This window comes from Tetrapisispora phaffii, chromosome 10 (assembly GCF_000236905.1).
Source record: "Tetrapisispora phaffii CBS 4417 chromosome 10, complete genome".
Classification (NCBI taxonomy): Eukaryota; Fungi; Ascomycota; class Saccharomycetes; order Saccharomycetales; family Saccharomycetaceae; genus Tetrapisispora; species Tetrapisispora phaffii.
Window position 1 is genome coordinate 205131 of NC_016529.1, and position 16833 is coordinate 221963.

Below are 16833 nucleotides of genomic sequence, written 5' to 3' on the forward strand. Positions count from 1 at the left end.
GGGGTGCGTGGATGCGGGCTCGCGCGCGGGGGGGCCCGATGTGGGAGCGCAAGGGGCGGCTGTTACCCCGTTCTTGGTCACGTGCGCCATTTGTTGTCACGTGCGTTCACGTGACCGGTGGTCGGTTTTTCCGAATATGTGAAATTTCCTATTTGGTGAGACTGCACGGTTTTTGAAATTAATATATAACAATAACAAATGCATACGTATATATTTGCATATTGCTAGAGCAGTCTTGTTGGGTGCTTGCGTCTTTTCCACTGGCCACGATCACCAACCCAGGACTGACTTGAAACAACCATGACATATAAGAAACTTACAAACGTGCAATTGAAGGAACTGTTGGCGGAAAGGGGTTTGCCGGTTGCCGGTTTGAAGAACGAGCTGGTTGAAAGGTTAGAGAAGGATGATGTTGAAAAAGCCACTAATGAGTCCGACGATGAATCGTCTCCATTAGCATCCAACGTCGAGCCTGCCGCCAAGGTTGAAGAACAGCCAGCAGATGCTCAAGAGCCTGCTGTCGCTGCCGAGGCTGCTGCTGATGTTGAAGTTGAAGCAGAGGCTGCTGCTGCAACCGAGACTGCGACGGAGGAAGCTAGCGATGTTGTCGCTGCTAAGGATACAGCTGCAGTGGCTGAAAAAGTGTTGTCTCCTGAGGAAATCAAAACTATGGCTTTGGACTTCTTGAATAAGAAGTTACATCGTGTTAAGAAATTCTCCCAGGACGCACAAGATATCGAAGACATCGAAAAATTAATAAACAGAGTTGAAAGGTTCGGTGTCGACTTACATACTAATCTAGCCAAGGAACTAGGTTTGGTGAAAGAAGAGAAAAAACAGCCAAACGAGAACAACAGAAACAGAAACAACAATCCACGTAGAAAGAACAACAACGGCAATAGAGTAAATAAGTCTAGAGGTGGCAATTCCAGCAATAGAAGAAGAAATTTCAATGATTCATATAGAAGAAGAAATAACGTTCCAAACTATTAAATATTAAATGATTAGCAATAATAGATTCATCTACTCCTAAAGTACGTGTGTGTATGTGTATATATCTATTTGTAATAGTCTGTAAGTAACCTATATAATCGTAGCCATTATTTCGAAAATAAAAAATCCCAATGTCCTGACCAAAAACAATAATAAATTGTAGGAAACTGGTGCAACTTCCAAATACTTTGGTCTGTCATCAGGTAAACAAAATAATCGAATTTCACTTAAGAATGCCGAACTTCCAATGGTCAACCATAACTGCAACAGCCTATACCACCTCTCTCTTCAATTCATTCACTCTGTCATGTAAAAATAAAGGGTAAAATCAGCGAGCTGTATTGGGAAGTGTACGTAATCAAATGCCGTTTCTTTTTTCTTGCATGGGGTGTGTTGTCGGTCACACTGACAACGCGCGCAGTCTCGCCTCTTATTAAGCAATTAATTTAGAATTACAAAGAGTAAATTATATAATTAAGAATGTTTTAACGATTTCGTAATGTATTGGTTTCGAAAAGAATATTCGACACTTGAATTTATAATTGTGAAACTATATTGGACATTGGTTCCAATTGTATTACCGTAATTTTTGTGGAGTTTTGTAGTTCTCTTGGTGTGTATGAGCAGCAGTCGTGCTGCAATGACAGAATACTGAATTAGTGCCTTTTACGATAGTTCGTTTTACTGCATGTACATGTATGGTGTCGTGTGGAAGGGCCATTGTAAATATCCTTGAATGGATTCTATTTTGGGTTTTCGATTGATAAAAGGGTTCAGTAACAGGCGATCGCATATATCACTGTAGTAGAAATTCGTTTTCGAAATATATATATATATATATATATATATATCACTTCTGCATTATATTTAAATATATGTGCACGTATATGTAAATGTAAATGTATAATAATTCGGCTGTGGAGACGTATTTATAACTGTTTGAACAATTACTTTACATCTAAAGTCGCTCAACGTAGTTTAATGCATGAGTAACATGAGTGGAAATATAAACAAGAACGGAGATAAAAATGACCACAATGACGGATCAGGTTCTGACACTAACACTGAAGTATCACATTCACCTTCATTGACCCCGGTGTCAACAAAAGACATGGAAGTTGTTGAACCATCTAGTGTAGGTCACCATAAGACAGAGGAGTATACTGTCGTCATTGAAATTGATAATTTGCCTCCTGATAAAAATTGGAAACAAGTGAAATATCTATTGGGAGGAATAGTGAATCCCAAAAGTATCATTGCAATAAAATTTTGTCCATTAATAACATCAGTTGCACCCCCTTTTATGACTTTCCAAAACTGTATTGTTACTTTAAAATTTCCTGAATCAAGGATTAATGCTGATGTAAGCTATCTGTTATATAAGCTAAATTCGTACCATTGGGATTATTTTAACCTGTATGCATTTGTTCTGTCTTTACCATCTGTGGAAATGTATAATACTGCACCACCTCATTTGTATAGCAGTTATGCAAATGTTAAGAACCTTCCCTCAGAACCACAAAATAATTTTGAATTCCGGCATACAAAAGAAGACAACTTCCATGAAACCTATGCATCAGACACTTTTGAGGGAGGACCCCAATTTAATCCACAGTTTGTGGAAGGTCATGGATTGCATTACCCAAATCCACATATGTCACAAATACCTCAAATTTCTCCAACGCATCATAATCAATCGATGTTTCATCCATCTATGCTTAAAATGCCGCCATCAACTCTTCCCAGGCAAGCTTACCATCAAAGGCAGCACGTTCAAAACCATGAAGCTCCATTGCATGTACACAGATATTATGACAATTCTCAATATTATTCAATGAATGAAAGGAATATTAAAACAAGTAAGAAGAAGGATAGTTCTGGACTTTCAACTATAATTAATGAAAGGAAAAAACATTCTATTTTAAAGTTAGTAAATGAAACGTCTTTAAAGTTAGATGATATGCATATATTAGAGACACCAGAAAATTCATTAAAGAACAGGAAAAAGTTGCAACAAATATTCAATGAGAACATCTTCAGAACTCAAATGACAGCAAGAAATATGTACCAACTGCAAATAGAGAATTTCCCACCATATTTACAAACTGAAACAGAAGTAGAAGAGATAAATGAAATATCTGCCGATATAAAATGCATTGTCACAGATAGAGCAGAAAAGTATTCTAGAATTAAATGGTCAGTGCTGAAAGAATTTATTAAATTAAAATGCCTGAACTTTTTAAACAAGCAGGTATCAAACAATAATAATAAGGTATCAATAAAGCAGTCGGATAAGGAAATGTCCAGTAGTGACGATACTAAAAAGAAAATATTCAGTGACAATGAAATTTCATTAGTTGCAAACGAGCTTTCCCTGAATGATACTAGCAGTACTACAAAAAATTTTTATGTTGGGATGTATGAGGACCATGACGAATTGTTAAAAGTTGAGATTATACCTAGTGATTCAAATAAGGAATCGGAAACAGAAAAAGCAGGAAGTAGCCATGAGCAAAATGGAAACAGTATTGAGCAAAACAAAAGTGTGAAATATATGATGGGGACTTTTTACAAAGCTGTAGTTGGGTTTCATGACAAAGAATTCTATAATATTTGTATGAGGGCAATAAATGATCAAGAATTTGCGTTAGGATATAAATTAAAGGTGGCAGAATTACCACCTTTAAATATGGATTCAAAACCTTCTGTAGGTCGTGAAAAAAATGATCCGATCAGATAATAACATTTTTTGTTATACATTTATGTCTTATAAATTATACCAATTTGTGGTTAATCATTATATATTTATCTTGATGTTCTCTACTGCATAAAACTGTCTCAACACAGTCTGGAATCGGTATAATATATAATATAATGCATAACCAACCAACATCTATACGCATTGACATGATATGTTATTAAAGTGTTCCTAATATATCCATATATACTTAAATAGATTAATTTAAAAGCTGAATAGCATAATATATAATAGTAATAATGTAAAATATTCATTAAATTTTGTTAATAATAACAGATCCTTTTGACAGGTTGTTTGATAACCTTGAAATGATATATTAAAACAATGCAGGTATGTTTGATTCATAAGTTAATTTTGATATGATTGGTTGTCTATGATATGAGTCAATTAATATAATTAATAACGCAGTAATATTACAATAAAGGTTGAAACATAGGTTGAGGTAAATTTCCATTTTCAAATGACCCTTTCAAGTTTGGTTTAGAAGATACAGGTGCAAGTGCAGGTTCTGAAGATATACGACTTATGATATTATCTAGTTTAGAAACGCTATCTGAGTGTCTCATGTTTTTAGATAATAATGGGTTTGTAATTGGTAGTGTATGGGTGACCTTTTGGTTATCTACATTAGATTCATCCTTTATGCCCAAAGAAACGGCACTTAATATCCTTAAACCAAGTGATTCATTTTGGTCGCCAGAAGTCGTAGTTAAGTTAGTGACATGATGTTTTATTGAAGGAACAGAGTAGATCTTTGGAAGGTTTTCATTAAATTCTTTTTCTTTTATTTCCAAGATAATTTCATTACTAGTAGGAAAACCATTGAACAATTTGACAAGTTCATTATCTTCTACAACTAAATTATTGTTGTGATATAATCCTAAAACATCAGATTTTTTAACAATGTTAAACAGAGAACGTGAACTTTCAAGTATTTCATTAACAGTTGGTGTGCCGTTGCTCAATAATGGAAATTTGAAAAGTTGTTGACGATCTTTAAATTTAATGAGGACCTTTCTGTTAACATCTTCATTTGCTTGTTGAGGTTTCATTGAAGTGGTACACAATACGGCAGTCCTAATTGATGATGAGATGCTAACTTGTTGATTATGATTTGTTGACGTTGAAATGCCAGCACCAGTTTGATTACTAGACTCTACCGGATATTGTTTAACAACAATATGATGAATAATTTCGCTCAGTGGATAAAGTATTGGATCGAAACCAAAATCCTTAATTATACCTCCTAACAGAAGATAAAATAGTTTTATTTGCACATTATCTATTGGCAAAACAGCCAAATTATGATTTGTTGCGCTGTCAAATAATTTAACAGATAAAGAAGCTAACGTTTCCTTAGACATAGTTTTGCTTGATATATATTGCATAGAATTTGGCAATAGGTTTGAGAAAAATCTTTCAATGACGAATACAATTGCTGATTTTATTGACATTTCACCTAAAATCTCCAAATTCTCATAGTTATCTATGGACCCCTCCGGCAATGCCATTTCAGAACATGTTCTAGATCTCTGTATATGAATTAAAATATTTTTCCTTAAAAAGCCTGGTAAGCTTAAGACATCATCATTTCCTCTAGTGCCCTTGTTCCCTGTATTATCATTAGAAATGGATAGCAATTTATGATCTTGAGTAGATAAAGCAAAATCAGATAAGTTTGGAATATCTGAACCTTCTTTTTTAAATTGTTCTGATAATGGAATTATATTGTTGACAATCTCTGAAATTACTGATTTGATAATATCGTTGTATGAGTTACTCAAAGGATTGGTAGGTTCTGTTCTAACAGAAGGAGATGAGTAAGATGATGGCAAATTCAACTTCGGCATACTAGCACTTTTTCCCTTATTATTTTTATCGGTAGTTAGTACATGACCTAGTTTTGGTTGCATACTTGGTAATTGGTACTGTTTGTTTGAATTTTGCATGGATGCATTAATTGTGAATGTCATTGGAGTTGCGAATTGAGATGGTACTGGAGATAAGACCCTACTTACGTTGCCATTATTATTATCATCATCGGAAGGTGGTGTAGAGGAAACTTCAGCAGTGGACGTATTTTTGGAATTATTAGGTGTAATAAAGTTTTTCTTTGATCTTTTCCGATTTCTTCTAACAGATTGCACTGCTGCTGTTACTAATTTCTCAAATTCTGGAGAATAACTTACAGGATAATTGAATTCAGTTCTTAATATAGTCGCGATTTGCCTAATGTTATCATCTTGTTCACTTGCTTTTTTATTTGAAAGACCAAATTTATCGATTAATTCTAGTCTTCTGCTTGAAAACTGTTTCCACTTTCTATCATCCTTAAAATTTAATTGTTCTCTGATTTTTGAAGTTGTACCATTCCCAGAAGCAGAATTTTTTGATATTCTGAACTGTGAGGTATTGGTTGTTGTCTTTTCAGACATATTTTCTATGGTTATTTATTATATTAGTGTTGATTTCAACAATAAAAAAACACACTAGAATTTAGTTGAATCAAAAGTTATTTTTTTTTCTTTTATCTTATATGCGACTGATCTGATTTGTAAGCTTTAAGCAAATAGTTCGATATTACGCTTTTTGACTTTGCAAATTATATTATAATTCTTTTTTAGTGGAGATTCACACTGTATTACTAATGAAGAAAAACTGAATAAGAAGCTTTTTAATGAAATTAGATAACAAATCTTGTTTTAACTTGCTGTATTTATATATTATCTGTTGATTAATATCCAAACTTGTTCGAAGATTAAGCAAAATGTGATTTAATAGGTAACAGATATAAAAAAAATGCAAAATATTCTCCCACAAGGTCACACAGGATACAGTTTTTGCTGGGAATCAATAATATTTAATTCTAATACAAAAGGTTTTTTTGAACGAGTAATAAAATGAAGTAAGTATGCATGTTTATATTTATAGATTTATTTATATAAGAAACTAGTTTCGAAGTGAATGTTGTTCAAGAAAACTTTTTCAAACAACATTTCCTTCTAGCAAGAGGTACAATGGCTATAGTAAGTGGAGATAAATATGCACACGAATCGATTTATGGGAGACATTGAATATATTTCGAATTCGAAAACATATGAAATCTTCACCTTGAACTTATTAATAATAGAAATACAAGTCAGCGTAAGACTAAGTTCGAGCTGAAGAAGAAAAAAAGAAACGTATTGGAGATTCAGTGTTCCTCAGGATAATTACTGTTAGGTTCTTCCGAACAGTAATAAATAATATAGACGATTGGACGACGATGAATATAATTCGACATGTATTCTTTGTTTTTAGTGTTACTTTAGTTAGATACGTTCTTCTCAAATGATTTATTGTAAATATATACTCATCGTCAGATTGATTAATTGATCAGTATATTCTTTTAATCAAGCTTGGAATGAAATTGGTACTTTTTTAATTTCGTTCTTACGGTTGCATACTGTAAAAATGCGATTAATTGACATATCAGATGAGATGAGTTGGAAAAAAATGTTAAGGACAACATCGTGTTCAATGGTCTATATAGTGAATATACATGTTCTGTACGACTGCATCTTGCATGCGTTGGCAATTAGTAAATTATGTTCTTGTTGTTGCTGTTAGTGTTATTGTCGATTTTGTTTTTTAGCCTGTAATTGGCCTAGGTGAGCTTAGGTTAGTCCTGAGCACACTTTTCTAGAAGAATACATATACCGGGAGGGGAAAAACATCAAGTGCGTTAGTGAAACGAGGTTTTGTGTGTGTTTAGTTTTTGAAACAAAAGATGATTCCTCAATTTAGGTAAACAGAACAGAAACAAGAAAAAAAAGTGACTAGGAAAGCTTTGAGAATTATGCATTTCGTTGAGAAGATATTGTTGATATATCTTTTTACTACACTAGAAAGAGAGAAGCAGAGTGGGAAATCCACTATTCTTCTCTGCTATGTATTGTGTGCACATACAGTAACTGTGCATTTACGAAACGTTAATAAATATCGGAAATATAACATTACCAAATACGTTACTATTTTAAGCAAGGGAAGATGAAATGGGTTTGTCTTTTTTTTAATTGAACAATGAATTATCTGTAATGGATTGAAATGTTAAACTTTCCAAAAATCTTATTAAACCAGCTAAAAATTTCATATGCTGCGAGAAACGATAGTACAAAGAGTTGTAACCGGATCCATTTCTTACGTGTATATATATACTCATGGCGCTTGTGTGTTGTTCTTTTTAATCATCATCATCAACATAATTTTAGTAAGAGGGTTTTGAGATGACTTAAGAAGTGTACGATTACTTGTATGGAAAATGTGTCTTCAGAAATAAAAATACAATCCAATTTCGAAATTGTTAAAATAAACTGAAGCTTGCCTTGAGGATACTCAGTGAAATGATTTTGATGGCTAAGTTAGGTATATAATAACGAAATCATGCAGTCTCTTATGTATCTATGATGAAACTGTGTCCCTCTAATATTTACTCTTAGGCTTTTATGTTTGTTGACTTAGATGACAACAACACAGTGGGCGAGTGCAGCGTTAATCAGTTATAAGAAAAAAAGACAACATATGTACGCGAGTTGTAGTAGTAAACTTTCGCGAGAACATGTTACTCACTCACTGTCTTTCATATTATTTAATATTCGAGTATGTGGTAAAAAGCAATTTAAAACCAACGGAGTTTGTTAAGTTTCGTATTTCCTTTTCTTCGTGTTTACTGGAAAACCCTACATTCTTCCAGTTTCTTTTTCTTCTCTCCCGTCTCCAAACAATAAAAATATAATCTCCAATTCCACGGAAACGCCTGAACGAGAAGAACCAGTAATTTTAATTAGTTTAATAAAATTAATAAATTCAAATTACAAGGAAACTCATTTGGCAACCCACTCTCAGAAACTGCCACAGGGTAAGGGCAATATAATTTATAGATCTGTAAATCGCACCTACAAATAACAAATGGTAAATGGCGTTTTTACCTTTTCCGTTTTTTCCATTTTTAACAAAACGTATACGTCTCTAATACCGTTTCCAACAATTGAACTATTTCTTGCTTACAAATACTAAAAGTTACTAAGAAAAAACACACATCCTTTCACACTACTACCATTACGTTTTTCACACATAGAGAACAGTTGTGTTTTTTGGTTTTTCTACTATGGGATGTCGATGGAGAACAGTAGTCCGAAACTCAGAATGCAATTAAATGAAAAAAAAATAACAACATGTTTCGTAGCGAAGCGGTGAAGCGGTGACCATTCGCCGCCGTCTGTGCTATGTGTTTTAAGAATTTAGTAAACTTCATCTTCGAGGTTGTATTGAATTCATTCCGTTCTGTATGAACATCTGGCGCGTACATTTGGTATGGTATAATGGGATCTACGGGTTTAGTACTACGGATTTGATCTTTTCGATTCAACAAATAATGATTCAACAACTAATCGCTCCTCCGTAAACGATTCGCTTGGACTCCATTCAGCAGATTATGTATGTCTCAACAGTCATCATCATCATATGTTTTCTTTTTGGGAACAAACCATTTGTAACATTAATAAAATAGGTAAAAACAATTTATTAATTTTAGAATAAAAAATAAAGAAATAAAACAAAAATTATTTAGAAACATTATAGAGCTTTGATATAATGTGTAGAAAATTATGTACATAAGCATCGCAGACAGATTATATATTTCTAAGTCTTTTTTGAATTGCTCTTCAGTGACACCTTTGCCCATTGACGCTGTTGCGGTAATACCGCCTTGTGCCAATTTCAATAATCCATCGATGTACTCTGCACCAGACCATTTTTGGTGTTTTAAAACATCCACTCCCAAATCCATTTCTCTTTGTTGAACAGCGTTAGCATAAGCTTTCATACCTGTCTCATGGAATGCTTTGGTGAATTCAAAAGTTGTTAGAGCCGAGGTATGTAAACCGGCCAAAGTGATGAACTGCCAACAGTAACCTTGTTTACCTAGTCTATCAATGAATGTTTCTTGTTCATCAGTTGACATTGCCTTTTGCCAGTTAAAGGATGGAGATAAATTATAAGCCATCATTTGATCAGGAAATTCTGCCCTGACACCTTCTGAAAATTCAACTGCTTGTTGATAATCTGGATAGTTTGATTCCATCCATACTAAGTCTGCATATGGAGCAAAAGCTCTAGCCCTCATTACTGCACATTGAGTACCTCCTCTGTAACGGTAAAGTCCTTCTCTTACTCTTGGAATATCCCAATTGAAGTATATATCATAACCTAATAATTGTTTGGCTAATTGTTTGGCTGCTTTATTTGAATGGCCAGTCAATGGACCAATTTCTGAGTTAAACTTCTCAATTAGCTCGCTTTTATTTGAGATTGTATCATTTCTATTAACTTCGTCTGCAAAAGCTTCATGGAATAGCTTCAAATCAGCTTTTTCAATCCATTTTTTTTCCACTTGTGCTAACTCTTCATTTGAATAATTACCAGAAGAAATTGCTTCATCCATGTAATCTACATAAGATTGTTCATCAACTTCTGGGTTAGTTGCCCCGACAACAAAATAATGGTCTCTTTTGTCAATTGTTGAAGTAATTAGAGTGGCTGCTTCAGAATCAGTTCTTGCCACTAAAACTAGATCAGAGTTCATGATATCTGAACACATTCTGATAGTGGTCAATCTTGAGATATGTTCTTGAACAGGAATCACACATCTCCCTGCCATATGCCCACACTTTTTATTTGTTGAAGTTTGATCTTCAATATGAATACCTGCGGCACCTCTTTCAATAAACATTTTTGTTAATTTGAAAACAGCAGTCAAACCACCATGACCTGCATCTGCATCTGCGACGATTGGCGTTAGATAATCAATTGGCTGTCCCATTTCTTCTAATTCTTTCTCTGATTGAGCATTTGCTCTTGCTTCGAACTGTTTCCTATCATGAAATAATTGAGCTTTAAATAAATGTTCTACTTTATTTGGTACTGTATCCATTGGATAATCGGCTAAATCAGGACCAGGTTCGTTTGATGTGGAAGCCGTTGAAGAACATTGCCAACCTGAAACATAAATAGTATCTAAATATTTCGACATTTGAGAAATTTGAACAGGATCTAGAGCTCCAAAAGTTTTAGAGACCGTACCATTTTTATGATGATTTTTTAGAATTCCAAATAATTTTTTGGACATAATTGAAGATTGATAATTTGTCTTTGGGAAACTACCACGTCTCTTAGCAATATCTATTGCTGTATAAATTCTTTTCACGTTATTCCAACGATCTGATGACCACCATTTTTCAATATCTTTCACTTCTTTTGCCAGCTGTGATTGAATTTGATCGAATTCGCTCAATCGAGAAGTCGATTGAGCAATGAGTGTTTCTTGACTTACAGGCATAGTTTAGATCAATTTTTTAAAATATATAATACTTAATTGTTTATCAATGTATTGTTATATATATTTGAATATTTTTATAACAGAGAAGGATATAAATAGACGTTCAAAACTTAATAAACACAATTGATATGATATTACATATGAGTTTATATATTAAAGAATTTATTTTAATATTGTAGTTAATTAAAAAATATAATGTCACAAATTAATATCAGTATAGTAGAACTAGAATGAATCATAAATGAATGATTCATTTAATTAACTGTTCATCAGTGATTCTATTTCGTTCGAATGGAAATAATCGTTTAAAATAAAAAAAAGATTAGAGACCCAAAATATTTAATAAACCACAAAACCAAAATCTTACATTCCCCCCAGGCCACCCACGTCGTCGTTAATCCGTTTAATTTAAATTTTGATGTCATTTTTCTGATTATGCTGACATGAAAATTGTACAAGGTATGCCATATACTAAAACGGATTAATGGACGTGTGGGTTTTTAAGAAAATATGACAGACAGACGCATAAATGGAGTTTCATGTCTTTTCTAAATTTTTCTCCATTGCTCCGAACCCCGATTTGTTAAGACAGAATTAATGGTTACTATTAGAAATATGAGTTAACTATATACATACATCTATATATATAAGTAAGCATATCTTCAATTGAGATCCTTTGATAATGTTTATCGTAAATGTATTTTGGGTAAAGATACGGCGAATATATATATATTAACATGGATCAGTATTATAATATAGTTATATACTATTTTTTGGCCAACACTTGTAGACATTGAATTTAACTTTTTGTTAGGCTAAAGGAGTCTTTTACATAGAAATTACATTATGTTCAGAACAACTGATTAATTTTTATAATATGCGATTTTGGGACAGCTGTTTGTTATGACTAACAGATTCATTTATAACAGGAACCATAGCATATTACTTAAGATATTGTATGTATTTTAAATGTTTATACAGAACAGAGCACCCGAACAGACTATATTATATACATTATTTTTCAAGCGCAGTAAAAAATTTCAGTATTATAAGGTATGTCATTTTTGAAAAAAAAATTTGTATATTTACTTATAAAATATAACACTTACTGGGCTACGCTCTATATAAGTAACTTGAGTTTATTATCTTACATAGATATACCTTCCTATAGGGTTCAACGAGAGTGACTTGAATAAACCGATTACAGTGGGACCATGGATTATAATGCATCGAAGTTTCCAGATGATGTTGCAAGACTATTTAAACCTAATCCTCCATTGAAATTTTTGAAAGGAATAGATTATCCAATGCATAAACGTAAGACGAACCCAAACATCTCAGGTATTACACAAATTCAAAATGATAGAAGTATCTCATCGATATTTAATGAATATAATATACAGTTCCCAAAGGGTTCTGAAAATGGGCACCTTAAAGTTTACAATGAGGTAAAGAATCAAAAAATTAAAGAAAAGAATTCCATAGAATCAAAATTGTCTGCGTGGGACCCAAACAATGATCCGAATATCATAAACACAGATCCATATAGAACTATATTTGTTGGTAGGTTGCCTTATGACATTGACGAAATTAGTTTACAAAAAATATTCATTAAATATGGACAGATTGAAAAAGTCAGAATAATAAGGAACTCACATGGAAAGAAAGAGAATTCAAATACACCAACAGTTGGCAAATCAAGAGGTTATGGTTTCATTGTGTTCGAAGACACATACAGTAGTAAAATGGCATTCAAAGATATAGGAACTCATAAGGGGATTGAAATCAATGGTAGGACCTGTATAGTTGACATCGAGAGAGGAAGAACAGTACGGTACTTCAAACCAAGAAGATTAGGTGGTGGACTTGGAGGCAGAGGATATACAGAAAGAATGAAAAAATTTAGCGATACGTACGGTGAAAGAACACGAGATAATATACCGCCATCATTCCATAACTATCCCAATACTACCAATGTTGATACCCAAACATCGACCATTACTCGAAGTCGTTACAACAACACTACAGTATCCCCAGCCGTTGTAAATCACGAACCTATCCAACCAGCTACCGTATCATACAAATCAAGATCTTCGAGAACTGGTACCAGCACTGTAAAAGAAAAAGAAGAAATCGACTACTAATTAATACGTATCTATACACTCAACATAAACATATATAGGTTTCCAATAACGTCATGATAATAATGCATGCATTTGATATTTTTTTCCATAAAACTGAACCTGAAGTTATGATGGTTAAACACATATATAATTTTATCTACATTAAAACTTGTTCTTAAATCGTTTAATGTATATTTGTCTTATCACCACCACAAGGTATTTTGAATGTTTTTCAAAAAATGAGTCAACTTTGAAAATTCATTGAAACTTATAATGGTCTCTACATGAAATTCTTTGCTAAACAAGTGAAAAACATAAACTAACCAGCGTGAAATTTTTACAAAAAGTTTTATGGTTTTAAACTACAGTACCTGCCAATAACGTTGCATTACATATTCAACTCAAATACAACGACAGTCTAGGTGAGATAGTCGAATCATCTGTTGTTTTAGCACTACGTTTCATTTCTTTATAGTAGTTGTGTATTTTTGCTTATTATGACTATTATTATAACCGTGGCAATTGGTTTAGTCAGACGTTTGAAGAATATGTATTTTCTACAGCCAATTGGCCTTGTCTCTTATGTCGTTTTCTTTATGTAGTTTGCTTGACCTTAATCAGAATGTTATATTGAATGGGTACGCATGGTTATATTCTTCTACGTTATTTTGGTTACCTTTAATTTAATGTCAATTGGTGCTCATCGCATTTTGGAAACTGAAAAAAAACAAAAATCAGAAAGAAAAGCACACTGTAAAGATCATCTTGAAAACATCGAGTCAGGTAGTTTGATGATATTATAAGTACATATAAATATAATAGTAAAAACTAATGAATGTCATAAACAAGTTCATTCATTCTATCTTGTAGATTTTTTTTATTCATAGCTGCTCAATCATAAGACACCAAGAAAGAATTATTTAACTATGCCTTCTCCAGTTTTGTTAAGATCTGTTACAGAAACGTTGAAGAAACATGCTTCCTTGAAGAACTCAATATTAATTTCAATTAAATCATTATCATATTTATCAAATGTGAAAAAAAATCAAGACTGTAGAATTTCTTTCTCGAGAATTGTCCCAAATAAAAGATGCATCTCGACAAAACCATTGGCAAGTACTATAGCATCTATTCCAATCGGTAGCGAATCAACAAGATCAACAGTGATTCAACTTTTGAATAATATCAGTACCAAGAGAGAAGTAGAGCAATATTTAAAATACTTCACTTCTGTCTCACAACAACAGTTTGCAGTGATAAAGGTTGGGGGTGCAATTATAAGTGATAATTTAAAAGAATTGGCTTCTTGTTTAGCTTTCTTATACCATGTTGGGTTGTATCCAATTATTTTACATGGTACTGGTCCACAAGTTAATAGTAGATTGGAGGCTAAAGGGATAGAACCCGATTACATAGATGGTATTAGAATAACTGATGATAATACAATGAGTGTAGTGAGAGAATGTTTTCTAGAGCAAAATTTGAAATTGGTTACTGCTTTGGAACAATTAGGTGTTCGTGCAAGACCAATCACATCGGGCGTGTTCAATGCTAACTACCTAGACAAAGATAAATATAAATTAGTAGGTGATATCACTGGTGTCACTAAGGATCCAATAGAAGCCTCTATCAAAGCAGGTGCCCTGCCAATTTTAACATCTTTGGCTGAAACACCTTCTGGTCAAATGTTAAACGTAAATGCTGATGTTGCCGCCAGTGAATTAGCTCGTGTTTTTGAACCATTGAAAATTGTCTATTTAAATGAGAAAGGTGGTATTATAAATGGTGATACTAAGGAAAAAGTCTCAATGATAAATCTAGATGAAGAATATGATGAGTTAATGAAACAACAATGGGTTAAATATGGTACAAAATTGAAGATTAAACAAATTAAAGAATTGTTGGATTTCTTACCAAGATCATCATCTGTTGCTATTATTGACGTTCATGATTTACAAAGAGAATTATTCACAGACTCCGGCGCTGGTACTATGATCAGAAGAGGTTACAAATTATCCAAAAAGACTAAACTATCTGAATTTTCTTCCATAGAAGTTTTGAGAGATGTATTAGAAAAAGATCAAGATATTATTGAAGGTAAAGAGTCTGCAGCAATGTATATGACTAAATTACAGAACTCTGATTTTAAAATTATTTCCGATGAACCAATGAATGCCGTGGCTATTGTTACTTCCTCAAATAGTGTCGTTCCAAAATTAGATAAATTCATCTGTGACAAAACTTCATGGTTAAATAATGTGACTGATAACATATTTAACACTTTAAATAAGGAGTTTACACAACTACATTGGATTGTAAACGAAGATGATACAAATATCGCTTGGCATTTCGCTAGATCTGAAGGTTCCTATTTGAAGAATGGAAAAATATTATTCTGGTACGGTATAAAGGATTTAGAAACCGTCTCCAAGTTGATATCAGACTTCACAAAATCAACTATATCATCTACATCATATGGTGGCCAATCATCCGGGGTTTTTGGAACTGGCAGATCGAATAGATTTTATTCCACAAGAACTGCTCCTAAAGTCGATGGCACAAACAATCAGCCAAGAAATGTTGGTATCATTGGTGCAAGAGGTTACACAGGAAGAAATATTGTATCATTGATAAATGGCCATCCATATTTAGAAATATCACACGTTTCTTCTCGTGAACTAAAAGGTAAAAAGTTAGAAGGATATACAAAGGCAGATATAACCTATGATAATTTGACGATAGACGACATCAAATCACTAGAGGCAAATCACAAAATTGACTTATGGATTATGGCTTTACCAAATAAAGTTTCTGAACCATTTATCCAAGCAATCAATGAAGTTCCAAACTCCAAATCTAAAATTGTCGATTTATCCGCTGATCATAGATTTGTTTCACAGGATCAATGGGCGTACGGTTTACCAGAACTAAATGATAGAGTTATAATTTCAACAGCTAAAAGAATTTCCAACCCAGGTTGTTATGCTACCGGTTCTCAAGTTGTCATTGCGCCACTAAAAGAATACATTGATGGTTTACCTACTATATTTGGTGTCTCTGGCTATTCAGGAGCTGGCACAAAGCCATCGCCAAAAAATAATCCTGAGTTTTTAGACAATAACTTAATTCCATACGCTTTGACTAATCATATTCATGAAAAAGAAATATCAACTCATTTAGGTACTGAAGTGGCATTTATTCCACATGTCGGACAATGGTTTCAAGGCATTACATTGACCGTGTCTATCCCAATCAAGAAGGGATCATTGACAAATGAAAAAGCTGCAGAGATATACAGAACATTTTACAAGGATGAACAACTAGTGTATGTTAAAGATGATGTTCCTCTCGTCAAAGATATCGCTCAAACACACGGTATCATGGTGGGTGGCTTCAAAGTCAATGATGCACATGATCGTATTGTTGTTGTTGCCACAATTGATAATTTATTAAAAGGTGCAGCAACTCAATGTCTACAAAATATCAATCTAGCTTTGGGTTATGGTGAATATAGTGGTATTCCAAATGACAAAATCTTGAAAGAATAAAGAAATCGAACAGAATATTCATTACGATTAAGATAA

The 16833-nt window shown here is 33.2% G+C and overlaps 6 protein-coding genes across 6 annotated transcripts; 4 read left to right on the forward strand and 2 right to left on the reverse strand.

Annotated features, from left to right (window-relative positions):
* Positions 1 to 300: 300 nt before the first annotated feature.
* On the forward strand, positions 301 to 993 carry THO1 (Tho1p; the record flags this gene model as incomplete). The annotated part of the gene is made up of 1 exon (XM_003687296.1): positions 301 to 993. One exon carries the CDS (start codon positions 301 to 303, stop codon positions 991 to 993), a length of 693 nt encoding a protein of 230 aa, XP_003687344.1.
* A 985-nt stretch (positions 994 to 1978) lies between these two features.
* Positions 1979 to 3733, forward strand: TPHA0J00890 (uncharacterized protein; the record flags this gene model as incomplete). The annotated part of the gene is made up of 1 exon (XM_003687297.1): positions 1979 to 3733. One exon carries the CDS (start codon positions 1979 to 1981, stop codon positions 3731 to 3733), a length of 1755 nt encoding a protein of 584 aa, XP_003687345.1.
* Positions 3734 to 4164: 431 nt separating this feature from the next.
* On the reverse strand, positions 4165 to 6186 carry TPHA0J00900 (uncharacterized protein; the record flags this gene model as incomplete). The annotated part of the gene is made up of 1 exon (XM_003687298.1): positions 4165 to 6186. The coding sequence occupies one exon, from the start codon at positions 6184 to 6186 to the stop codon at positions 4165 to 4167; it is 2022 nt and encodes a 673-aa protein (XP_003687346.1).
* Positions 6187 to 9287: 3101 nt separating this feature from the next.
* Positions 9288 to 11126, reverse strand: ICL1 (isocitrate lyase 1; the record flags this gene model as incomplete). Its single annotated transcript, XM_003687299.1, has 1 exon — positions 9288 to 11126. The coding sequence occupies one exon, from the start codon at positions 11124 to 11126 to the stop codon at positions 9288 to 9290; it is 1839 nt and encodes a 612-aa protein (XP_003687347.1).
* Positions 11127 to 12340: 1214 nt separating this feature from the next.
* SNP1 (U1 snRNP complex subunit SNP1) lies at positions 12341 to 13270 on the forward strand (the record flags this gene model as incomplete). The annotated part of the gene is made up of 1 exon (XM_003687300.1): positions 12341 to 13270. One exon carries the CDS (start codon positions 12341 to 12343, stop codon positions 13268 to 13270), a length of 930 nt encoding a protein of 309 aa, XP_003687348.1.
* Positions 13271 to 14175: 905 nt separating this feature from the next.
* On the forward strand, positions 14176 to 16797 carry ARG56 (bifunctional acetylglutamate kinase/N-acetyl-gamma-glutamyl-phosphate reductase; the record flags this gene model as incomplete). The annotated part of the gene is made up of 1 exon (XM_003687301.1): positions 14176 to 16797. The coding sequence occupies one exon, from the start codon at positions 14176 to 14178 to the stop codon at positions 16795 to 16797; it is 2622 nt and encodes an 873-aa protein (XP_003687349.1).
* Between the last annotated feature and the right edge of the window lie 36 nt (positions 16798 to 16833).